Source organism: Phragmites australis, chromosome 13 (genome assembly GCF_958298935.1).
Source record: "Phragmites australis chromosome 13, lpPhrAust1.1, whole genome shotgun sequence".
NCBI classification, from domain to species: domain Eukaryota; kingdom Viridiplantae; phylum Streptophyta; class Magnoliopsida; order Poales; family Poaceae; genus Phragmites; species Phragmites australis.
Window position 1 is genome coordinate 24,440,500 of NC_084933.1, and position 25,441 is coordinate 24,465,940.

General features: G+C 43.9%; 2 protein-coding genes and 1 long non-coding RNA gene across 13 annotated transcripts; 2 read left to right on the forward strand and 1 right to left on the reverse strand.

Annotated features, from left to right (window-relative positions):
• The first annotated feature begins 1,696 nt into the window (after positions 1-1,696).
• LOC133887853 (cyclin-P2-1-like) lies at positions 1,697-3,041 on the forward strand. Its single transcript, XM_062327840.1, has one exon. The coding sequence runs from the start codon at positions 2,078-2,080 to the stop codon at positions 2,789-2,791; it is 714 nt and encodes a 237-aa protein (XP_062183824.1). The 5' UTR covers positions 1,697-2,077; the 3' UTR covers positions 2,792-3,041.
• A 5,688-nt stretch (positions 3,042-8,729) lies between these two features.
• On the reverse strand, positions 8,730-15,120 carry LOC133888191 (uncharacterized). Of its 11 annotated transcripts, none has more exons than XR_009903740.1 (10): positions 14,246-15,119; positions 13,632-13,872; positions 13,465-13,545; positions 12,592-12,684; positions 11,593-11,667; positions 11,221-11,474; positions 10,434-10,509; positions 9,374-9,479; positions 9,169-9,251; positions 8,730-9,064 (listed from the first exon to the last, which is right to left on the reverse strand). It is a non-coding gene; the product is annotated as an uncharacterized LOC133888191 (long non-coding RNA). The 11 variants fall into 11 exon arrangements; XR_009903739.1 differs by having other exon boundaries at positions 8,730-9,023; positions 14,246-15,118; XR_009903741.1 differs by having other exon boundaries at positions 8,730-9,023; positions 9,169-9,479; positions 11,553-11,667; positions 14,246-15,120.
• A 1,244-nt stretch (positions 15,121-16,364) lies between these two features.
• LOC133889316 (uncharacterized) lies at positions 16,365-18,338 on the forward strand. The gene is made up of 2 exons (XM_062329834.1): positions 16,365-16,385; positions 16,486-18,338. Exons 1-2 carry the CDS (start codon positions 16,365-16,367, stop codon positions 18,187-18,189), a joined length of 1,725 nt encoding a protein of 574 aa, XP_062185818.1. The 3' UTR covers positions 18,190-18,338.
• The last annotated feature ends 7,103 nt before the right edge of the window (positions 18,339-25,441 follow it).

Below are 25,441 nucleotides of genomic sequence, written 5' to 3' on the forward strand. Positions count from 1 at the left end.
ATTTAGGAGCAAGCAGAAGTTATAATTTTATAGTGTCAAGTTGGCAAAGATTGTTGGCTCATTATATTATGTACGGCAAATATTATACAGATGCAACTCGAGAAATTGGCAAGCAATAGGGTCCAATTTGTCCAATAAACATGTGGGGCGTGACAGCTTTGATCTATTATTATCAGAAAGCAATGGTCTGCTTTACTCCATTTCTGAAAGCTTGATCGGCATGCAGATGCTTCTAATCTACATAAATGACACACATGTTCAGAAGGATTTCACTTGGGTAACTCAGGAACGAAAAGGTATTTGGACCAAGCATACTTGCGGATGATTAGTGACCTTTAACAAGTTGAGGCATCCGCTGTGTCATATGGATGTTAGAATTAACATTTATCTGCAATCAAATTTGACTTGCCATTTCACAAGGACAATTTTTTAATTTTCTGAAGATTCAGACTGACCTCAATAACGGAAACAAAATTGTTAGACTATCAGCGCTTCCATGCCATCACAGTATTTTATAATTTTCTGAATATTTTGACTTGACTTAAGTAACAGATGCAAGATTGTCAGAACTTCTATTTTTGGGGGATTTAGGGGAAGCAAGATTGTCACGTAATGAGTGCTTCTCCTTGCCATCACAAAGTATTCTTATCGATGATTAGTAAAAATAACAATACAATATTTATATAGGGTAAGGATCCCCTGGCCGCCATATAGATTGTAGATTGTAAAAAAGGACACGCGATGTAGACAGTTTCAAGCCTTTCATAACAACTCTATGTCATGTGTGTTGATTTGAGTCTGTTATTAACTTGAATTGAGGATTATGCTGTAAAATATCTAGATCTAAAGCCTAAGCTAGTCGACGAGTCTTTTGAGCTTATAGAGGGTTTCTCCGGAGCTTGAACGTTATATCTCGTAGAGTTGAACTAACTTGAATTGGGTTCAGATTAGGGTTATCTTGGTCGTACCCTTACCCTGGTTATATCGGACGGATAGTGGTTGTATCCTACTTGCAGTCCCAAGCATAGTCTACTTGATATGCACCTCCTGGGATATTCGAGGCATCAACCTCCTTATTAGGGGTTTCTTTCCAAGTACAAATAGAACTTGTTCTGGAAGAATAAGTTCATGTCATACTTATTATGATTACTTCTAGAATCATATTTCTAATAATATTTGAATTATTGATTATATATTCTAATCGATTCTTTTAGTTTGTACACACCATAAGCTCACCACAACTTCTTTGTTTGACAAATTAGCCTGTTGAACTTGCAACTGAAGTCTGAACGAACTACATTTTGCGCATGATTGATGCGATCATTATGTCAACTCCCCGGTGCTCTTGTCCTCTGCTCCCAAACAATATCTATGTCATCTCGTCTCCAACCGCCCTAATAGAACAAACGTGTCTGCAGTAGGCTCCTCTCCTGCAAGAACCGGTTGTTACAAGAACACCATTGTCTCCTGCTGAGGGCTTTGACATCGTAGCAAAGAACATCTCTGCTAACTATCACCATAAACTACATTTTAGGCCGGCAAGGAAGAGATTAAAAAAAATCTGGTTCTTCACCAGCCAGGCCACGCGTAACCACGCGACAAGAAATGCGCGTACCAGATCAGCAGGTAGCACGTACGCTCACGACTAGTAATGCTAGTACGGCCAATGCCGACAGGATAATCTGCAAGCAGTAGTTGCTTTCTCCGTCGTGATTTGTCATAATCGATCACGGACGCCCCAACCGCACAACCAGCCGAGACAATCAATCGAGTCTGTCAGTTGCTGCATTCGCCGTGCGTGCAAGCACGAACAAACTAGTGCACTCTGAATTTTCTTTTGCTAATATCTTCCTTTCCTTGCTCCTTCCTCGTGTCAACTTCACCCGTTCAGCTCCGCCATTGTTTATAGCTTCTCCGCCACACAGCCTGCCGCCGCCTCGTGTGTATATGTAGCCACATCTCGCGAGCTCGCAGTGCAGTGTCGGTGTGGCCAAGAACGAAGCGTGCCATTTGATACTATTACAGATCCCCGTGAGTCGCTACTCCCGAGTCCTGACAACCACGAAGAATTCAAGAAATGGCCTCAGCTGAGCTGCCGTCAGACATGTTCGCCTTCCCGTGCCGAGACGACGGCACGTCGACGGAGCTGTCGCCGCCGGTCGTGATCTCGGTGCTCGCGTCCATCCTGGAGCGGCACATCGCCCTCAACGAGAGGGCCCTGGCGGCGGGGAGCCGCGAGGCGGCAGGCGACGCCAACGAGGCGGGAGACAACGACTCGGCGGCGGTGACGGTGACGAGGAGGAGGGTGCGGGCCTTCGACAGTGGCACGGTGCTGGACATGAGCCTGCACGCGTTCCTGGAGCGGTTCTCCCGGTACGCGCACGTCTCGCCGCAGGTGTACGTCGTGGCGTACGCGTACCTGGACCGGCTCCGCCGCGGCGACGCCGGCGTGCGCGTGGTGCGCGCCAACGCACAGCGCCTGCTCACCACGGCCATCCTCGTCGCCTCCAAGTTCGTCGAGGATAGGAACTACAAGAACTCGTACTTCGCGGCGGTCGGCGGGCTGAGCGCGGCGGAGCTGAGCGCGCTGGAGTTGGACTTCCTCTTCCTGATGCAGTTCAGGCTCAACGTGTGCGCGAGTGTGTTCCAGAGCTACTGCTGCCACCTGGAGCGGGAGGTGAACTACGGCGGCGGGTACCGGGTCGAGAGGCGCCCCGAGAAGGCGATCGTCTGCGCGGGAGAAGCGCGGGCGCAGGAGCCGCAACACCGGCAGGCAGCGGCGGCTCAGTAAAATTCCGCGACCGCGAGAAGCTTGCAGAGTTCCGGCCTTAGCCGAGGCCGTGGAGCCATCTACAGCGTGCTCCGTCACCGGCAACCGAACAGCAGCTGCACGAGTTGATCGCTGCGGCATCGCCAGTAGAGACGATTTCGGTGGCCAAAAGTCCACAAGGATGTACATAGCATAATCATGGCTTGCCTATGAGTTAGATTTGCGAGCGAAATTGTACATGGCAACTGTTTCTATCTCTCTTTTTTCTTTTCGAGATGTCTTCTCAGTGTTTCTTGGCAGGAGAACAATTGCTTTTGACATAATCACATAAACATCGCTTCCAGCAGCTAACAGAATCGATTGGGACTGGCTGTTTGACAGCGAAATTATATTAACCACAACGGGACTAGCACTGACGATGCCACTTAATAACCAGATAAAAGGGCTGGCTTTACCTCAACTCCAATTGTCCATGCCAACCGACTACAACAAATGGTTCCATATCAGCGCGTAAAAGAGCAGGAAAAATGTATCTGCAAGATGCGATGGTGTTGTCGGTGCGGCATCGCCGCCAGCTAACTTTGCAGATAATAAAAGGCGGCAGGCACGGCACATCCCGCACGCTGCAGCAACTCAGCTGCCCTGACCCCGCCGGGAAACGGTCCATGAGGAATAGGACGCGCCTCCACCACTTGCAGGACCAGATTCTGTGAATGCAGATCTAGGGAAGACACCTCCGGTTCATGCCGAGCAAAACTTGTGTTTGGAGACTCCCAAGCAGGTTCAACTTATCAACTATTACTAATAAAAAATCATGGTAACTGAGCTTACCGTTCCGCATCGATAAATAGAAACTGATCGGTTTTCAAATTTAAATTAAAAAAATAAAAAAACTTATAAAATAAAGACAATTCTAAGATATTCTGTGAAAAAAAAATAAAAAATAATATTATTTGTATCATATCCTATAAGGAGGAAGTTAAAAAAAAGTCGAAATGTACAACTCATTTATTAACTTGTTAAGGAAATGCTTAACATATAAACACATATTTTTCTTGTGTATGGAGTAACTTAAAAGAATTTTAAAATTAGTTTCACTTAATTTAGAGTTTATTAATTTTTCCATAATTTTTACAAAAATTTACAAGCATAAAGTGAATATGTTAAGAAACAGCGCTGTAATTAACCTTTTCATGTCTAGCATTATTTTTTCTACATAAAGCATAGTATAGGTAAATTAATAAAATTGGTTTCACTAATTTTGGAGGTGTGATGGGTTAATTATGAATTAATCTAGTTGCAACACATTTACACAATCATGCATGTAACAATAACTATTTCATGAGTTAATGTATTTTTAAAAGAAATAGGAATATGTAACAAGACTAACAAAATTGGTTTCATGATTTTTGAATTAGCAAAGAGTAAACTATGCATTTAACTAAATTTAGCAAATATATTTTCTCACATAAAATATTCAACTTTTTATGAGTATAAATACTTTTATCATGTATATCATATTAAAAAAACTAATAAAATTTGTTTCACTTGATTTGAAGCTCAGATGAATTAGTTATTGATTTTACAAGATTAAGCTGTTTTTTGGTTTTTTTTTAAAACTTTACTAAAATTCGAGAAAACTGCTCGATAAATCGCTAAAATCGAATGGTTACCGACGAATTAGAATGGTTCACTAAATACAGAAAAATCACTCAATAAATCGCTAAATGTGGTCGGTAATCGTAGCAAACCAATCAGTTACAGTTCGGTTGATTCAGTCTGAATTCTTACCGAATTCAAAATTGACCGAGTGAATTTTAAACGAATTCTTGTTGAATTTTGTCTGGTTATCGTGATAACCATGATTTTTTTGTAACTACCAGCGAGTGATTTTCAAGATCCAAATGATTGCTTCCCAGCACAGCACAAAGTCCCAGTACAAACGGTGGTCATTTGAGAATAAAGCTCTTGTATTTATATAGGTAAAATGTGGTCAGTTACAGTACAAACATGTATCAATACTATCTACTGTAGCTGCTGTAGTAGTAGGGCGCTGTGTATATATGTATATATACAAATGTACGTATATACTTACTATCTACTAACGGTGGCGGAATCGGCTAGCTCTAGCGCCGTAGCTACTGTAGCAGTTGGCCTTGTGTACGTATATGTATATATGTATATATACGCATATACGTATAGTATACATGTATACATATGTATATATACATATGTATACATATATATGTAATTTTTTTGGAAAATTTTAGAAAAATGTTGAAATGAATATTAGTTACATTAATAAATCGGCTGAAAAGATATAAAATTCAAAGAAAAATATCTAAAACTAAAAAAATATGAAACAATTTTTTTTTAGTATTATTTTCACCTACATGTTAAAACTATGTACATGTATAAAAGTACTATTGTTTTCTCTATAATTAATTGAATGATTTTAACATTAATAATTTTATAAATAAATATTAAAATGTACAAAATTTGTGAACCTAATTTTTTTGCTTTCTTTTATCGTGCTCTACATAGCAAAATAAAAACAGACGCGGCGTAGACTCGCCAATCAGACTAGTACTATACATGGACATGAGTATTCTGTGGGCAAGCGCGATTCATTTTTTTTAACAATCGGCGGAAGCTCCGCCAAACTATATTGACAGAGTAGAAATAAAAGTCCAAAGATACATCAGCTCATCAGGCTGACAAAACCAAAAAAGGAAAATAAGGAGGAAAAGGGCGAGAGGCACTTTGGCCTATGTCACCGGCCCGCCCAACAACGAATTACAGAGATTGAGTCTCCTCCATGACATTTGAAAAACGCTAGGAACTAAAAGCTTGGTATGACAAGGTCCAGATCTTTGGTTCCCGCCAGGCAGTCCGAGCTTCCTCTTTAATCTTTGCTAATAATCTTGGCACCGACAATTCCTTTCTTTGGAAAACTATTACGTTGCGCTCCTTCTAAATTTCCCAAGAGACAAGAATAAGAATCGCGCGAAAAGCTTTGCAAGAGCGATTCATAGCTGATCGTAAACGGGAGGAGAGGTGTTGAGAGGATTGATCACCCGGTGGCGTTGGTTGATCCTGGACCCGGTGGCGGTCCTAACTTTATTAGTTGATACTTAGTTTAATGCACGTACGTTACAACAAGAGTATAAAAATTACAGTAAATAATATAGTAGACTGGATGTTCTCGTCCTTACCGTCACCTGTGATGTCCGTCGATGTGGATCTCCTTGCATGACAGCCTAAAGGCGAGCATGGTGATGACGCAGGCGATGAGGGATGACGTAGTGTTGGTGGCGCTGGTATTGTGGCGCCACACGCGGACATAGTGCACATCTAATTTGTATGGTGGATATGGTACGTGGACATTCAACTATAAAGTTTAATTTGCACATACATCCATTCAAGTTCTAAAAAAACCTGAATTATTAAAAGTTACTGTACATATGGGCTCTATTAGGCTTATTTTTCTTTTTCTTTTTGTCTACTTTTTCTTTTCCCTTTCTCTGGGCCAGCCGAAATGGGCACGGCCCATCCTTTCCCCCCTCTCTCGAGCTGGCAGGCTGAATAGGCCAGCCCAACTCCCTCTCCCTTATCCCATCTCTCTATCCCTTCCCCACCCGACCCTCTCTTCTCTCTTGCGCGAGTAGGGGCAGCAACTAGGGTTGAGGGCGGCAGTGGCTGGCAAGTAGTGGCACAAAGGAAAAGGAGAAGGAGCAGCGTACCTCGAGATGATGGCGACTCAGTACGGGATAATGGGTTTGAGCACGCGGGGCGACGGGAGCTGAAAATTTGGACACGCTAACATTGATGACTCCTCTAAAATAGTTGGTGCACGTTGATGTGGTGAGTGGAGCATGGTGTGTGCTCAAGCTAGTAGTGGATGACATGGCCCAGTCCAGGACTCCAGGTGCTATGCAGGCCGACTGCTAAGGTGGCCAGTATGGGCCTACTATGCTGGCGTATAGATGTAGAGACAGGCCAATGCAGCTAGTAAGCTGATCTGGTGTGTGTGGAGCAGAGAGGGGCTCTCCATTTACTTATCTTCCCCTATGTCTTCGCTCGTTTTTTAGCATCATCTCTTTATAGGCACCCTCTAATACAACTAAACGTGACAATAATGCGTAGTTCTCACTTGGATTGATGTACTACTCATGGTTTTACAGAAAACTTTAATCTAAAAAACAATTTACTTCTTATACTATCGTGCTCTAAATAAGGCTAAAATAAAAAGATTTAACCAGAATTTTCAGAAATTCCCTATAGGAAAAAAAGTTATTCTCACGTGCAAAAAAGCTGCTGGAACGCTTGGAAAAGAGTGACAAAAGACGAAGATTCAATTACACGGCTCAAACTTGAAAACGTCGTTAAGCCACCCGTCATTTTCGGAAAAGCCCAGTGTACATCCAGCAAAATTCCTTCCATTCCTCAGCTCCTCGGCTCCCTCCTTATTTCGTCTCCTGTCCCTCCCAGGAGAAGAAAAGGAATGACACGAGAAAAAAGCATACGCCCACGGCCACGCGGGCACGAACAACACTGGCAACGCGTGATCACAACCCTCTCCTCCTCTGCCGCGTGAATCCGTCAAGAGACCACGCGGATCCGACCCACTTTGAACCACCCCCGATCTCGAGGCACTCGATCCACCCCGCCAAGAGGTCCTCATGCCTCCCGCCAAATCTCCACGCTATTTGTTGGATTTTTTTATAGTGCGCGGGAGGGGAGGCGTGATGAGCGCGCGAATAAAGCAGATGGTGCAAGTCGCCACCGTGCGGCTGGGTGGCAGGGCCTCCTCCTTGGCGTACATGCGCTAGGAGGCGACAACGTCCCGAATGACGTGACTCGACGATGAGGGCGGCAACGAGATGTGGGTTGAGGTAGGGTGGTGGTGGATGAGGATGAGAGCAGGGGCTCCTGGTCCCGAGCAGAGAGTTATGTGGTCTTCGCCATGGCGAGTTGCGAGCGGAGCGGTGGTGGGTTGAGGGATGGGTTGGTGGAGCGAGACGAGGATAAGAGAGAGGGGAAGGCAGTTTGGGAGACGAATAGGCGAAGAGAGAAGGAAATCGAGTATTTATCGATATGAGGTAGATAATTTTTATGAAATTTAGATGTAGTTTGTAGGACGTGAAAACAGTATATTTTATCCAGTGTAAAAACCACTATATTTTTCAAGTAATAGAGATTGAGCCTGAACTTGCATAACGCATGTCTTGTTCTTTTCCAGAAATCTTCTGACAGATTAACGAGCTTTGAAATTGGTCATAGCAACAGGCCCTAGGCCATTACATCCTATAAAAGATTGATTGCACCTACAGACCAAGAAAGTCTTGTCGCGGCATGGGGAATTTTTTTTAATATTAGTTTTTACAAAAATTATAAAAATAATATAAAATATGAAAAAATTCTAAAAACATTATCTAGTCGTGAAAACAGGTGAGCGGACATTTTTAATATTTTTTCTATAGTAACAGGAGATTTCGGATGAACAGTACCCCGTATGATTTCCGAATTTTTCTGGTTCACACTTTATCTATTTAAATAGTAGGTTGCCGTGTTCTAAAATTTATCCTATAATTCATGATGAATCTATTTTAAAAGGATTCACTATAATACTTTGTGTAGTATGCATTTTTATCATTTCATGTGATATTCTCTTTTCAATACAATTTGAATTCAAACAAATTCAAACATGATAGCATACTTTGGCATATGTACACTTAAGTTTGAGCATAAAAGAAGCAACGATGCTGCATCTGAACTGTACATTAGCTTGATAGCATACTTTGGCATAGTGGTTCAGCAAAGATATACATAGCAGAAGGCTTTAGTTTGCCTTTTCTCGTTTGATCCTCCAACATAACACAAGGTTCACATCTAGCGACAGTAAACACAGGGAAGAACTATTACAGGTAAAGCAAGCATATTTGCACCAAAAGACTAGTTTGGTAAGGCAGAGCACCACACAGGTAATATTATTTTCCAGCTACAGGTTTTCCAAGCAAGTCAAGCGTAGCGCGCTTGAAGGCACATGAAGTGACCACAGTACAGCGAAAAAAGGTCTCGACAAACCAACGAACTATATACAGAGCAACAACCGGAGGCTGACCTAATCCATAACAGGCAAAACGTACTTGGAACGGTAATCTAGCAAAGCAAATTCTTCTCAAAAGGTAGATGTGGTTATAAACTTGCAGGGCACCACTAGCTTCATCATATTGCATACTTCAGAGCGAAACTGTATTAACACCAAAACCAAGGTGATCCAAATTTAGCAACCTGCGAGCCCCGAGAGAAAAAATAAGACGCACCAGGAGGTTCTAGCTGCACAAAAGAGACGGTAGGAAAAACACAGCGTACAAAGAATAAAAATAGAATAATACCTTGAAACCAACACCCTAGCCAGCAACACAACGAACTAAATCCGTAGATAAACTGCAGACCACAATGAGCCTGAACTTCCAACCTGAAATAAACGAAAAACCAGATGCAAAAGCAAACAATACCAGCACCATGAACATCATCCTGGCCCTTCCATCATTTATACACCAACCATAGAATCCAACAAAACAGATGTGATGAAGGTACCCATGTTTCCAAACCGAAACCGTAGTACCAAGCACACAGGCGCAGACGTCTAGAGCAGCACTGAGCGCCGAAAGCAAGCGGACCGTAAGGCGAATGAACATCGGAGCTGGCAAAAAAAAGAAGGAAAAAACATCAGGGGAGGAAATCAGACCTAAACCAAACCTAACATAGCCTAACAGGAAACCATCTGACAAAAAGAATGAACAACAAAGGGAGGTACAATAAGCGTAACGGCCTATCCATTTCAGTATCTTTCATGGGAAAGTAATCATGCTGATATTTTTGTCTCTGCTTGGAGCAAGTAGAAATCAAACATGCTCAATAAACCAGAGGTGTCCGGTCGGGCAAAAGATACTTAGGAAATCTAGCATTACCCTTTAAGTGTGCAAATCATCAACCTCAAATAGGAACAAGGTCTATATGGTCGGTATTCAAACCCATCGTTTGAAATGTCATACAAAGATAAAACTGTTTGGCTCCATCCAGATCGAAATGATCTAAATATACTGGATCTAAAGTCTTCAGATGTTTCGATCTAAAGTCTTCAGATGTTTCAAAAAGCTGAAAGAGCTTATTTTGAACTACCAATTCACACTTCTCGATATGAATGCAATTTGCGAGGACAATATTTCATGGCTAAGCAATGTAATTAACCTAGCTACAGATAATTATAACCCTCCCTTCTCAATGCTCCTCAGACGTCATCCATTATTCATGATGCAATATTTTTTAGGCTAATTAAAATATGTTCCCATTTCCCCCTAGTGAACAGCTCACATCATTAAGCAATAAGTATATGGCTGAGCAATGTAACCTCGCTACAGATGATTTTAACCACCCCTTCTTGACACTCCTCACGCATCATCCATCATTCATGATAAAATTTTTTTTGAGGACATCATTCTAATTAAAATACCATGACGCTAATGTTCCTATTTTTTCCCAAGTGAACAACATGCATCATTAAGCAATAAGCATGCACATATGCACCTTAATTTTGAAAATAAAGGGAGATGACAGCCTAGAATAAAAAACTGAACAGGCAAGCAAGAGAACTTACCTTTCAAAAAATTCGTCAGGCTTCATGCTCATCAGGATTTAGCACCACCGCAAGTTTCCATTCAATGATTGTTCATCTGTTATTTCAAAAGAGTATATATGATGAGAAGGAAATGCTTATACATTTCACTGAAAGCTTTGAACACTGTCAAGACTACACATATCGCATTGAAAGAACAAATTACTTTAGGAATGGAAAGGAGAGTTACAAATTACTTTTGGAATGGATAGGAGAGTTTTTTTAAAAAGGCTTACAGGAGTGATGTAAGTAGCAAGTAGCATTGAGTTACCATAACCAGCAGGAAAAAGGAAAGAAATTCCAACAGAACTGACCATAACACTCACATGGATTGAGCTTCCGATTTGCATAACGGAAAGCAAGCAACAGTTCATATTTTCTTTGAACTTCTTACAAAACTCCACATCCTATATTTTAATTAGTTATGCTAAGAAAATAAATTGCTCCTTATCACTAAGGCATGAGTGCAATACTTGTCATGTGCACAATACTTTAAAGCCGAAAGAGGATCAAAACCAATGCTTGCCTACCACCTTGAATCCTCAAGGGTACATATTATAAATTTATAATCATGACAAACGAATGAACTTGAGACAAACTCCAAACTGTAAAACGAAAACACCTTGGTTGAGATACGCTTTATCACAATTTGTTCTTTCACTTCTTCCTAGATAGTAGTGAACAACTTTATTTGTACTTCTTGTTTGGAGTGACCAAGAAAACAGACAGTGATGACAGCAAAGATCCTTAGTTATGTACAGGATTTTACCTGGCTTATCAACTGCAGTTTCTGGCAGGGCCTTCAGTTGAAATGACTGCAGGGCCTTCAGTTGAGATGACGGAAGACAAACTACTTATAAGAATCAAATAGTGACCAGCTTGTACTTCGAGAGTTTAGCCATCCTTCTCTAGGTCTTGTGAATGAGGTCATAAAGGCCTGACCATTTCAGCATCTCTGGGTTCTAGACTTCCAACAGGTGACAATTTTGCTGTACTGGTATCCGAGATTTTCAGAGGAATTGGCTGCAGGAGCATACCAACCAACATTAACTCTTGTCATAAGGCCACATTAGTTAGTTAACCAACAGAGCAGAAAATTACATCATCATATGGCAGACAGGAAAGGAGCTTGAGAACTAACCGTAACTTCCACAGCATGTGCATTTTTCTCAAATCCCCTCACCAAATTTGTTGCACCAAGCATTTGAAGTATCCACTGAAAAAGTAGGAAGATGTTACCATTGAAAATATATTAAACTCTAATCTTACTAGTCAACTCATTGTACCTGCAAAAGCTCGGTTGTATAGTAACAATCTAGAATTGTGCACAACAGAAGACTACCAACATGTCTTCACACAAAATGGGAGCATTTGGCACACGATTTAAACAATAGTTGGCCACATTTACTTTTACTTCTAGACCGCGTGGATTTCAATCCCAGGTAACGATTGGCAAGATGAAAAGCAATATGGAATATTATGAAGCGAAAAAAAGAGTTAGCTATAAGCTACTGTGTCGGCTTAGATAAAACATAGGCTTATGAAGGGCTGGTATCAATCAGCAAATCCAGCATCTCCACACATTGTGCTGTCATGTAGCTGCATCGTTTGTACTTTACCATATATGCACATGAGGTACACAAGAAACAAGCTTTTTCTAACTGCATGTAACAGAAATGTAGCATGAGCGAGGACAGCAAGACATCATTATGAAATGGGAAAGGAATGGACAAAACTACTGAATATGTAAATGAACAAAACAGCGAGTTAGGTGTCGTGTTGAACCTAATACTTACTCATCTGACAAACTGAGTATTGGTGTCCAATTGTAACTCATAATGGGAGTAAGGAACAAAACATTGCAGGTTCATTTTCGTTATACCCACTGAGAGAGGCTCTGTTGTAGAGATTAGAGAACAGAGAAGAACACACTTATTATAACATTAACTTTCTTCCTGATTAATGTCTTTTCTTTTGTACTAATTTCTTTAGCACAAACACCATGGAGATGCAAGCACCAAAATAAAAATGACCTAGAGCATATTTGGTAGCACTTCTTTAGTTAGTCTACAACTCCATACTGAGCTACCTGAATAAAAGTAGAACCAACATATTCATGTAAATAGAGAGAGGCACAAACCTTTCACCTTCAGGTTTTTCGTTTCACCCCTAGATTTGGTAGAAGGAACCAGCATTTGCTTCTTTCTTTTTCTCCAGGGAACCTGCATTATGCCTTGCACACAAACAACGAAAATAAGTGATAGAGCAACAATTTTACTTCAAAACATGAACAAAATATTGTAGGGTGCATAGAATTCTCTCTCTATATTTGCTCTGGTAAATAGTTTTAGCCAAAGGCTTACATGGTTTTGTAACTACCCACAAAAAGAATCAACTCCAAAAAAGCGTGTCCATATATACACATTATGAAGAAGAAAGAATATGGATATACCTATGGAGAAGAAAAAAAAAATTGACCCTAAGAGCAAGGAGAATCTATCAGGGCACAAATAGCATCTTTGTATTCTTCTTTTTTTTTCTCTTGGACAATACAAAAACTGATAAACATCATCATATCTGAACTAATCAAATATATTCTCCATTTGAGCAAAAATCATGAGATAAAACTGAGCCATAATCCGCTGCAAGTTTTGCTAAGAAAAACTGGACTAGACATGATGAATGGCAGCCAACCCCAACCTGCTAACCCCGTACACAGCATTGCTAGCTCTAAAGTTTGTAGAAGCAAGGAGATGAGAAAGGCAATTCTTGGCAATAAAATTCAATGCTGATCAGCTGAATAGAATTGACTGAGCTCTATCTTCCTCATAATGACATATCAGTGAGTTGAAATATCAAATTATTTCAATGCATGCCAATATCTGAGGTCAGGCAGCAATGTATGTGAATGATAAATTTTGTAGTGTTAGATTGTTAGTTCTTTGCACAAAGTGGTTGTAGAAGTGATGTGCAATCGTGCTGAATTGGAAGCGAGCACTGGTTCATGACACACCTGCCCGAACTGCAGTTGCACGGTGGCGGCATCATGCATACTGGTGGCTATGAGCCCGTTGTACAGCGCCTGATCGCCTATCTGCCAAAACCCAAACCCAAACCATCTCAACGATAGGCAAAATGAAAGCTTTGAAGGAGGCAAGCATCGGAACAGCAGAATCTTACAGCAGCATTGGGGGACTTGAAGGCTACGTACATATCCTCCCGCGACCGGTCCGTGAACAGCGCCCGGAGCGAGAACCCCGGCACCGCCGTCTGCGCGGGCAGCAAAGCCATGTAGGTCGCTGAAGTGGAGCGTGATGGGCTTGTCACCGCCGCTGCCGATCTGGTGGCGGCGTAGGCGGGAGGCAAGGAGTGCGGACTCGTCGAACGCAGCTCCTCTCATCCTCCCCACCGGCCACAGGCACTGCCTCCGCACCAAGGCAAATACGTATTTGTCAGGTGGTACTCCCTCATATTGCACAAAAGCAAATCGATGAAATCCTACTTTAAATCACTGCCTAAACATATATAACTGAACATATTAGTCGAAAATTTCAACAGACGAGGATAAAAATTCTACTAAAGCGTGTATCAACCTGGGCATGCGCACAAATGTAGTATAATTACAAACGTGCTTTTGCTGCAAATAGAGCAGCCTTTCTGGCTGAATAGCTTTTATTTTTCTTTATATCCTGATAATAAAATACAAGGCAAATATGGACCAATCTTAAGAAGAAAGAAGTAACATCTAGTATTATTATCCAGGACTTGAAATCTTGAGCTCATAGATTGTTTACCTTTGAAAGTTTGAGCTGGAGCAATGTAGAAGCCTCGGTAGGCACCTCAATTTTGATCCCTACCGGGGAGAAGGCACGAACACCATTGTACTGCTATCTTAAATCAGAGCGGAGCCCTTCCTAAAACTTCTCTTCCCGTGCAGGCAGATAGCGTGGAGACAAAGTGGCCAATGCCTCTGTGTCGGGAGGCTGGGAACGGTGGAGGTGGGCATAGGAGGCGAGGGCGGTGTAGGTACGCATTGCACCCACGCTGGAACCGCCAACTTAGTACCCCATATGGGATTGCCGACGCTGCGCCGCCCGAGCTTGAGGAGGCCGCCACCCACACGCTCGGACCTGGTCGGGTGCGCCGCCGCTGGCCACCGGCCCAGTGCCTCGCGTGTGACGTCATGGACGGACGCATCGCCTCCCACGCTAAATCGAGTAAGGACCCCCGGGAAGGGGAGAGGAGCCAGCCTCCTTTACCGTTGCCATCTCCCAGCACCCTCCGCGCCGCCCCCGCTTCACCGTCGTCGCGCGGGTGGAGGAGAAGCCCCCTCCCTCGCGTGTTCTTGTTGGCCCCTTCTCGCCCTCGGCTCCTCTCACCTGGCCGCTGGGATCCGGTGGAGGAGAGGCAACAGGGCAGGGAGTCCGGCCGGATCCGCGACGGTGCTCCTCTCACCCGGCGCCCCCCGGATCTGGTGGAGGAGGCGGCAAGGCAGGTAGGCCGGCCAGATATCTGAGACGGCGGGGGCAGGGAGGAGCGCCGTCAGTATGCGAAACGGCGAGGGGGCGACGGAGCCGAAAGAGAGGAGCGGGCGTCGAACGAGATGAGGCGCGGATTTTTTCCTCCAGTGGACAAAGGCCAGGACCAGCGTGGCAGCGTCTTCACCGATCAGGCTTCCCACGCATGAGCCACCACCTGCTGAACACTAGCAGAAGTAGCAACTGGAGCGAGACGCGCGTCCCGCACCGAGCCTAACTCTGCCCGAGAACCAACGACAACCAACCGATGGATCGATTGAGCGGTAAAAAAATTCGATCGACGTGGACGGCTGACCGCGCGAGAAGTTCGCAGGGAATATAGGTATAGATGAACATCTCGTGTTTTGGATTTAAAAAAATCCATATCAAATACGATTTATAATTAGGTATATCGAAATTTAAAAAAAATAAAAATTAACAGTTAAATTTTCATACACATGCGAAAGCAAAATATCTAAACAAAAAGTTCAAATAAAATAAAATAAATAATAATTAAAATTAGAGTTAGAATAGAAAAATGAAGGATCCATATTAAATATAATCTTGAAAAAAAAATATTATAAAGAGTCCATGTAAAATATAATTAATCAAATGCTATCATGTCAAAATATTGCAGTGAGGTCTTGCTAATTTTTAGATGTTTTGCTTCCAAAACCATATGAAAATCGAACTGCTAATTTTCTATATCTTTTAATTCCAATTTACATATTTATTAAATCATATTTGATGTAAACTTTTTGTTTAATCAAGACCATTAGATGTTAATAACAATAAGTAGTCTATTTTTTTTTTTAATTAATATGTTAATTTCATGATCTTAAGAGTAAATATGGTGGCTACTTTTTCCATCAAATATTAAGATAATGATAGATAGATTAAGACCCATGGGTTGGTCTGTAGCGAGTTCAACTCCGCAGGATCAGTAATATTGACTACTTTTTTAGTAGAACATATCATTATATTAAACCAATGCCACGGATGAGTAGCTAAAAAAAGGAAAATCCTTTGCTAGTGTAATAACTAGTGGTTAACCGCTAATAAGTCGTGCCCAACTTGACCCTCTCAAGTCTCAAGGACCAGTGGTTTGGGACTTTCCCCCCAATAACCTCGGAAGATATATTTTTCACCGAATAATGCAGGACCTCTTAGCCTGACAGGTGTGTTCGTGGAGTAACCACCACTGAATGCCTCGCCACTTGTCACTAGCTTAACGGCCAAAGGCAGCACAACGCATGCCAAGACCTATATATACGGCAAACACTCCAATTATGCAATTGAAAAAGTTGGCCGCAATTGTGACCACGAGATCGAGACGCCTCTCCGACGTCTCGCGAGACACCGTCGCGACCATCGAATCCGTTGGCGGTTCGTGGCCATGTGTGAATCTACATATCTGGTACGTGCATGCGCAATGTTGCACTTGATTTGGTTTTTCCCTCACCACACGTTTCCGCTGCGCGATTGATCGTTCGCTAACATCCGCTGCATCTCTTGAGCATCATGGCCAGATGCCGCCGTCGCCGTCACCACCGCGGCCGCCGGAGTACAAGCATTTCTGTCGAGTGTGCAACAAGGGGTTCACGTGCGGCAGCGCGCTCGGCGGGCACATGAGAGCGCACAGCGCCAGCGACGTCGACGGGTTTGGCGCTGACGACGACTCGCCCCGCGATGAGCCGCCCGTGAGGAGCCGCGGGTCGGATGATCAGTGGGACGCACCGGGCACGTCGGCGACGCACGCGTACGCGCTCCGGGCAAATCCGAACCGCCTGATCAGGAGCTGCCAAGTGTGCAAGAACTGCGGGAAGGAGTTCACGTCGTGGGAGCTTTTTCTTGAGCACGGCAGGTGCAACTCGGACGAGGAGGATGACGAGGCGGATGGCTCGCTGCGTTCGTCATCGCCTCCGTCTGACGCCGACAGCGAGGAGGATCCGGCGGTGGGCGCCGGGTGGTCAAAAGGGAAGCGCTCGCGCCGCGTCAAGTTGATGACCGCGGGGGACGACCCTTTACCCACGGATCCGTCGCGGCGTTGCGCGTCGGGCGAGGAAGAGGACCTCGCCAATTGCCTCGTCATGCTCTCGTCGTCCAACAATATTGAGCATGCAACCGTCGCCAGGACCGACCAGAAGGATCCGTGCACGTCAGCAAGTAAGGAAGGCGGCAGACGGCCGCCACTGCTGCAACCGATCTCTTTCTTGGCGCCGGCATCGGAGCCAGTGATGGCACTGCCCTCGGAGGTGGCGGCGATGCAGTACGTTTCGCCTGCACCACGCGGCGTGTTCGAATGCAAGGCCTGTAAGAAGGTGTTCACCTCGCACCAGGCTCTTGGCGGGCACCGAGCCAGCCACAAGAAGGTGAAGGGCTGTTTCGCGGCCAAGATCGAGAGCAGTGCTAGTGAGCAGCCCAGTTACGCTCATGCAGCATCCCCTAGTACGAACAACGATAACGGAAAGGCCACCGCCGTCGATGTCAATGCGAATGGAAGTGCGGATGTCAGGACAAACATTTACAACACCATTGACGGGGACACCGACGTCGGAACGAGCGAGGCAGCGGCATCAGTATCAATGGCCCTCGTGCCCATCGTACACGAACCGCCGGTCGCGTTACTCACCGTTGCAACGCCGTGCAAGAAAAACGCCAAAATGCACGAGTGCTCAGTGTGCCACCGCCTGTTCACCTCCGGACAGGCGCTCGGAGGCCACAAGCGGTGCCACTGGCTCGCCTCGAGCACAGCGGACCCCACTAACCCGGTCGCCCACCTCACAGTCCCACCCCTAACCGAAGACATCGCCGGCGTAGTCAGACACCAGCTTATCCTCCGACCATCGGGGGACGCACCGGATCCGGCGCTCGACCTCACCATTGCGGCAAACCCGCTACCACTGACGGCTCCCGTGGTGCGAGCCGAGGCCGGCAGCAGCTCGTTCCATCTCGACGTGGCAGCGCCGGTACACTTCCAGTCACCGGTTGTACCGAGCAAGGCGAGCCACCGGAGCAAGATTTCTTCCACGAGCGGCCACGACGCGGCGACGGCGAGCGCCGCAGCAGAGGATGAGGCGGACAGCACCACAGCCAAGAAAGCCAGGCTCAGCGACCTCAAGGACGTGGTTAGCATGGATGGGGAGCCAACGGAGCCGTGGCTGCAAGTTGGCATTGGCTCCTCGTCGGCCGGAGGTGGTGACAGGAGCACCCGACAATGAGCCGTTAATCAGTCAGTACATATTTTTATTAACTAACACTAGCTCAGAGCATTGCATCTGCAATTTGAGTACATTATTCCAGTGCATACATGTAATTTGCTTTTCTTTTTCTAGATTAGCATACTTGCATGGAGACAGAACATATACGAATTGTCAGGAGTCTGTGCTCAGTAAATAAGGTCAGCTCCAGATGCCTCCCGAACTGTACTGCTAGTATATCACATTCTTACTACAATGTTCTTGTGTAACGCCAACCTAGCTAGCTTTGCTCCTTTCTGTAATTGATTTGTTCAGGCAGTGAGGTTTGATCGAGCTGTAATTATTGGATTTTTTTTGGTTTACCATCTTGTCATGTGACTCTCTCTGCTGCCTTTCTTTGACAGTTCGACGCCAGAATCAAGGATTGCTGCTGAGATATTCGTACTAAGCACCACAAATTGATACGTTTATCGCAGAACAACAAAAGAAAGGAAAGGGCCAAGACCTAATTGGCGCGCCTAGGGTGAGAAATGAATTTCCCGGGTCCGTGGATGGTGTGATCTGACGACCGAGGAAAGTCTGGACAGGCATGCGTGCAGCAGGACACATGAAGCGATAGAACGGGAGAACTTATTATGTCCATGCCTAAAGTGAAAGCTGAAACCGAATGAACAGATTTTGGATCCATGGAGAGACAAGAAGTAAAAAATAAAGCAACCTAATGAGTAAAAAATTCCTTTTCCGGATCTCTCGGGTGAGAGGCGAGTATTCTAAGATCATCTTCAACAGACACTCTAAAAATTCATTTTCTGTAACACTATTACATCATCCTCTATTTTTTTCATCTCCAACAGCTATCTTATTTCCTACCTTTCATTACTCTCCTCCTCTTTTTGACCCTATAATCATACTCTATAAACAGTGTTAGGATCGCTATACTACACCACAAATTTGCTTCTCCCGTTTTGCTTCCGGCCGTATTACTGTAGAGACCGATGAAGCTTCTGTTGAGGATGAAAACTGGATGAACAGTAGTCCGCAAATCATTGCAGCACTGAATTTTCTGAATTTTGCAGCTTCCGTTGGAGATGATCTAACCAGCTAGACTGCAACGGATTTGGTGATAGTTACAATAAACATATAGATAATTATAAAAAAAAACCCATGCATCTCCCGAAACGATTGGGCAGACCAGCACTGCAGCACACTCCGACTGGTCGATAAGTGCGATCTTCATGCATTTACAGTAGTAGTCTGGTGATACTTATCTGCTGTTGTTCTGCTTAAACATTGGGATCCCTCGGCGTTCGGCGGCAGTTCCCGCAACTCTGCCGTGCCGCGCCGCACGCCTCCGATTCGTACGCTAACTTGACGCCGCCACAAGTCAGTGCTGCAACGTACATTGCAGCCGCCGAGTTGAACATCAGCATGCCGTGCGAAAACGATGGCTTTTCTGTTTTCTCGGCAGATCCCTCGCCTCGCTGCATGCTTGATAGGTGTGGGCGCGGGTGGACGGTGACGCACGCACGAGACGGGATCGCTCGATGCCTTGAAGGACGGAAGGCAGGCGGCTCAGCTGGGGCGCGGTTTTTGCTTCCTCGTCTTGAGTCTTGACCGGATCCGTCATCCATCGACACGCTCGTCCAACCGATCTTGCTGAACTGAAGCCAAGGAGGCCATCTTGCCCCCCTGCCCCTCGTCAAAAGCACGCAGGTTTTTTTTTTTTTCAGCACAGGAGATCGTGACTGACTGGGTTGAGGCGAATTAGCTCACGAGCAAGGAGCAGCAAACGAACTTGCGATTTGTTCGTAAGCTAAACTGGGGTAGCAAGGAAGTAGATCGAGCAAGCTACCTGAGAGCTTAACGAAGCTGAGAATTTTTGCATCGTTAAAAATTGGTGATGACACGAGAAGCAGAGCGACTAGGCGAGTAGCTAAGCTTGCGACATCATTAGCTCTGCTCTGCTAGGTGGAGTAGTAATTTAAAAGTTTCAGCGGATGGGGAGGATTAAACATCACTGCCTTGTCGTAGCCACGCCTTATTTTTTCCTCCCTAATAAACAAACAATCACCGCAGCCCATCACTGTCGAACATCCAGCGGTAGGCGCTAGTAGCTACTACTACGGCACTGCAACCGAACTTTCAGCACGTTCCAACTGTAATCGTGTAGTACTGGTACTACAAAGCTGGAGGAGGGGGGTATCGCATCAGTGAAGCTTGGTCGATGTCATTTCAAAACTCTGCTCACCAGAAAAGCATCGGAGGCAGAAACTGTTGGAATATATATACATATATATATACATATACATACATATGTATATATATATATGTATATATATATTCTGCAGTTATGCTCGTTGTAGTTTATATCTGTATAAATCTCATAAGTTGTAACTCATAATGTTTCAGGTTGTAACTGTAGGATGTGCGCAGTACGAATAACAAGTTGTAACTCACAATGTTAGCTTCTCGTATTGTAATTATGTATTTATGGACGTGAAGTTATAAATGGTCTACCTAACAAGTTGTAACTCGAAGTATTTCGAGTTGTAACTAGAGGATATGTGCAGTGCGAATAACAAGTTGTAACTCACACTGTTAGCTTCTCGTGTTACAATTATGCATTCTGGACGTGAAGTTGTAACTGGTCTACCTAACAAGTTGTAACTCATAGTATTTTGGGTTGTAACTGGGGGATATGAACAGTGCGAATAACAAGTTGTAACTTATATTGTTAGCTTCTCGTGTTGCAATTATGTATTTCTGGACGTGAAGTTGTAACTGGTCTACCAAAAAGGTTGTAACTCATAGTGTTTAGGGTTGTAACTGGGGATGTGCGCAGTGCGAATAGCAACTGCGTATAGGCGTAGAATAGCCTTGCAGTGTATATAGCAGGTTTGCTGATGATGTGTCGAATTTATTGAATATATGAGTTTTAGCGGTGCCAAATTTCTCTCCCCATCTGCCTTATGAGGCTTACGAGTTTGTTTCGATTGCACACAACTATGACATTTAAAACCTTTGACTATGGAAAAATTCAAAATTAAACTCTTGCTGAAAAGTCATAACATAGAACCAAAATTTAAATGACATAACCATGAATGTCAAACACTAGCATCATCGTTAATATTGCCACAAATATGGTTCACGGACTTATTACTAAAATCAGAAAGGGAAAAACGGAACAAGCCTCCGCACTCGTAGCATTTACTAATAAATTATGCATACTTTGACACTAGTACTTTATTAGACTCGAACATCACCTTAAACCCTTCTTTACAGTGAAGGGAAACGCTAATTAGATTCTTATTCATTGTATGGACATGCTGCACGTTCCTTAGCTACACGAACTTTCCCGAAGTAAATTTTAGATATATTGTGTCAACACTACAAACAGAACTATGTGATCCATTCGCCATTAGGATGGAGGAATTCTGGGCGACCTGATAATAAGATAATATTGAGATATCAGGACATAAATGAACATTGGCCCATGTGTCAATCCACCAATTAATAGACTAAAATACTGAAACACTAAAGGTAAATTTCCATACCTTGCAGCTCCATTTCTAGCTACGCTAATGTTCACCACATTAGCAATATTTGAGTTCTGCTTTTGTAGAGCCTTTCTTCCCTTGCGGTCTGAACAATCCTTGGTGAAGTGCTCAATCTCACCGCACACAAAGTAAGGTAGTTTTACTGTGTTCATCTTCTTCTTCTTAAAGGTGGTAATTTTGTTTGACTTATTATCTTTTCCTTTGTTCTTACTGTGCAATGACTTTTGCACCATATTGGTGTTAGTCTATCCTTCGCCTCCTTTTAGACTTGCATCTTTAGCCCAAGCTTTCTCCTCAACATCAAGAGATGCGATCAAACTCTCAACAATAATTTCTTGTCTCTTGTACTCTGATGCACCGAATTTAGCATTCAGTGCATCCCACAGCTCCTTCGCATTTTGTATGTGCATGTACACATCAAAAGACGACCATTAATAACGCTAAAAATACATCCTATAAAGAGTGTATTGGCATCCGTGAACGCCTTTTTCTGCTCAGCAGTAAGTATTCCTTCCGGCTTGTTATTAGCCACCCAGTAGACATTCATAGTAGTCAGTCATAGAGTGATTTTGACTTGCCATCTCTTAAAGTGCACACTAAAAAACTTGTCTGGCCTCAGTGCATCGACAAATACAATTATTGATAAACCTAAGTACCTACAATAAGGTTTTGGATTATTGGAATTTATGACATTTTAAGATTTATTTAATTTATAAATAATTCATGAGCATAAATTGATAAACTAGCATGTTCATATTAACATAGCATAATATAGTCATGCGTATGAAAGCATTACATATGTCTAGATCTACTATACTCGAAATTAGGAACCGCATAAAATAAAGTACGAGTAACATGATTTTTACGTACTGATCTTGCATTGTGGAGGTTGCTGAAGATGCTGGTTGCACCGTGTTGACGACACGATCGATCTTGCTGATGACGCGCCGAATTTATTGATGATGACAGTGAGCAGTGTCTAAGCAACCAGTAAGGCGAGCCGTGGTGAAGAACTTGAACACTCGCACGGAGCGCTTCCCAAAAACTTTATTCGCTCTCTCCCGGTGTAATGTAAGACCTTAATCCCGGGATCTCTTACACCTCCTGTATCAGCCCCTAGATCAAATAGCTGATACGTACAGTACAACACTTGTAGTATCACAATCAAGCTTCATATATAACTACTAAGGTTTAGAACACAAAAGGTTACAACACATACTATATATTACAAACTTGGCTGAGATGCCAATAAAATATAACGGAAAGCAAAGACTCAAAGCTACAAGCAGCTAGGGTGTGAACGTGACCTCTAAGACTATTCTTTATCCTCGCCTTCACCTCCGGTGAAGTCGGTATCGGCTTCCTCATCTGAATGACGGAAGGTACTCAGCAAGTTATATACTACTTCAAGGTGTTGGTAGATGCATAAATTGGTAATTCAATGATAAGGCTTTATGATTTAGTTTTAAACATAAAGTAGTTTATATAGGTATCCAATTGAATCATCTAGGATTGACTTCAAAACAGTTTAAACAGTTCAAAACCAAGTAGCAAGCTATATCTGAGGGTTTTTTGGGTTCTGGGCGGGGCTACACCTCACTCTGCAGTTCCTTTCATCACATATGGTGTACCTCTAGTACCACATAGATCCTGACGAATTTAGCCAGTAACCTCATCACATGGACATCTAGTCCACACGCTAACTCATCAAGGCACACACATACCTAGAGTCTAATCAGCGTGATTGCTACTTTCGCATGTCCATGACCGTGGACATGACTATTCGAATAGGTTTACACTCTGTAGAGGTTGGACGTTGTACCCATGCGGTATGCTCAGCCTCCAACCATTGCAAGCGGAGGAGCGAATCATACCGATACACTCCAATCACCCTTCATGTCGGGATTTTCTACAAGATTTACCCCAAGCGTCAGGGTCCATGTACTAAAGGCTAGTCCTCCTAGTAAGCCTAGGCCGAAACTAGCAACCTTCAAATAGAGGGTCAAATGGACACTTGACTGCTCGCTGCTCTCAGCCTCCTAGTATGATACCCAACTCAATATATTTAAGAAGACGTCAAGTCCTGCCCATTCAGGACGCTTTGTTGCATGGGGTGGGTAGGCCAAACGGTGCAACGTCTAGGTCCTTAAGCGGTCGGGGCAGATATCTTCTAGCAATGAACACCACAGAGATAACTCAAGCCCCTAGGAGCATACTCATTCAGAATACTACTCCACATGCCCTTGCCAAACAGTTTTCACCTATTTTTACACATCCCCCACCATATCCCACAGGGCATCGAGGATTTCATAATCATCACGGAATTCACAACCATCAAGGATTCATGGTATTGAGTCAATTTGATAAACGGTGAAGTAATATCTCCGAACAGACGTATTTTCAAAAGCGATGTCTCCGGGGAGACATATTCAATCCTACGCATGCTAGATATCAAGACATCGTCTGTTATTAATATAGATAACAACAGGTAATCCTAAGGTGATATGTATTTTGGATGATAACATTTATGACATGGCAAGTGTTTAATATGATTAACTACTACAAGCAGTTTATAAAAGCATATTATATAGCACATGCGATATACATCTAATTTTAGTTGATCAATTAGATTAGTTAAAAACATAGGTTCAATATGATCAAGGAAATATGACTTACCTTCTCTGAGGTTTTCGTTAAGATCTTGGTTGTAGTTAGGATCTTCCTCGCTTCTGAAGCTTCCTGCACAGAATTCTAACAGTTTTGCAATTGTGACTATGATCATTAACGGGCTATACTAGGAAAGAATCATATAACACCAAATAGAAAGTCAAATAAACCATAATGGATATCACACTGTGATGGATAGATAGATATCGAATTTAGAAGAATTTCAGTGAAAGAATCATTGGAATCAGAGCCAGAATGGAGAAGTTATGACTCCCGAAAGATTTAATCTAAAATTAAATAGGGAAATTAAAAAAATGCACTATTCATGAGTGGGACCCACTAAACAGTAGCATGTGTCCATATGAACAGTGATTTAGTGGGACCCACATGAACAGTGCCAGCTGGGACAAAAATGGGCTCGGATTGGGTCAGGCCAGGCTTGTGCTGCACAGTACTGAGCCGTACAGTGTAGGCCTGTTCATTTTTGGTCTAGTGGCTAGCGGGCTACGGAGTTGGGCTGTCCCATTGGGGCACGGCCAGCGGGTGCGTGGGCTGAGCCGTGGCCCACTCGGCCAGGCCAAGCCACGATCTATGGCCGATCCACGCGAGCGCGCATGCTGGCGCGATGCGAGCAGCGGAGGGGAGGGGAAAATCGGCCAACAATGAGGAATTGTGGCGGAACCGCGCCGGAATGCTTGCCAGCGATGCTCTCTGACCAGGGTTTCATGACGGGAAGTCCACACCGAGAATCTACACGCAATAGGGAGTTCAGCTAGGGGCTCATCGACGGCGACCAACGACGGGAGCGATATCAGACGCCAACTGGAGAGGGGGCAACGGCACGGGCAAAATCGAACAACACCTCCCCTGCACTAGGAGGTGCCAACCTGCATGGAAAAGGGGCCTAAGGCCCCAAGGCATCACGATACGATGGTCAACCTCACACACAGAGCACGAACATGTCGGCGACGAGCATAGCACGACGGTGGAAGGTCAAAACGCGCGGCTACGCGTGGCTACACGCCAGAAAGACTATGGGGACACCTACA

What these genes read in the sequence shown, in the direction of transcription:
- LOC133887853 (XM_062327840.1), top strand. Translation starts at nt 2,078, where the DNA reads ATGGCCTCAGCTGAGCTGCCGTCAGACATGTTCGCCTTCCCGTGCCGA.
- LOC133889316 (XM_062329834.1), top strand. Translation starts at nt 16,365, where the DNA reads ATGTGTGAATCTACATATCTG. An exon ending in TGTGTGAATCTACATATCTG is followed by an intron (nt 16,386 to 16,485) that starts GTACGTGCATGC and finishes GCATCTCTTGAG; the next exon opens with CATCATGGCCAGATGCCGCC.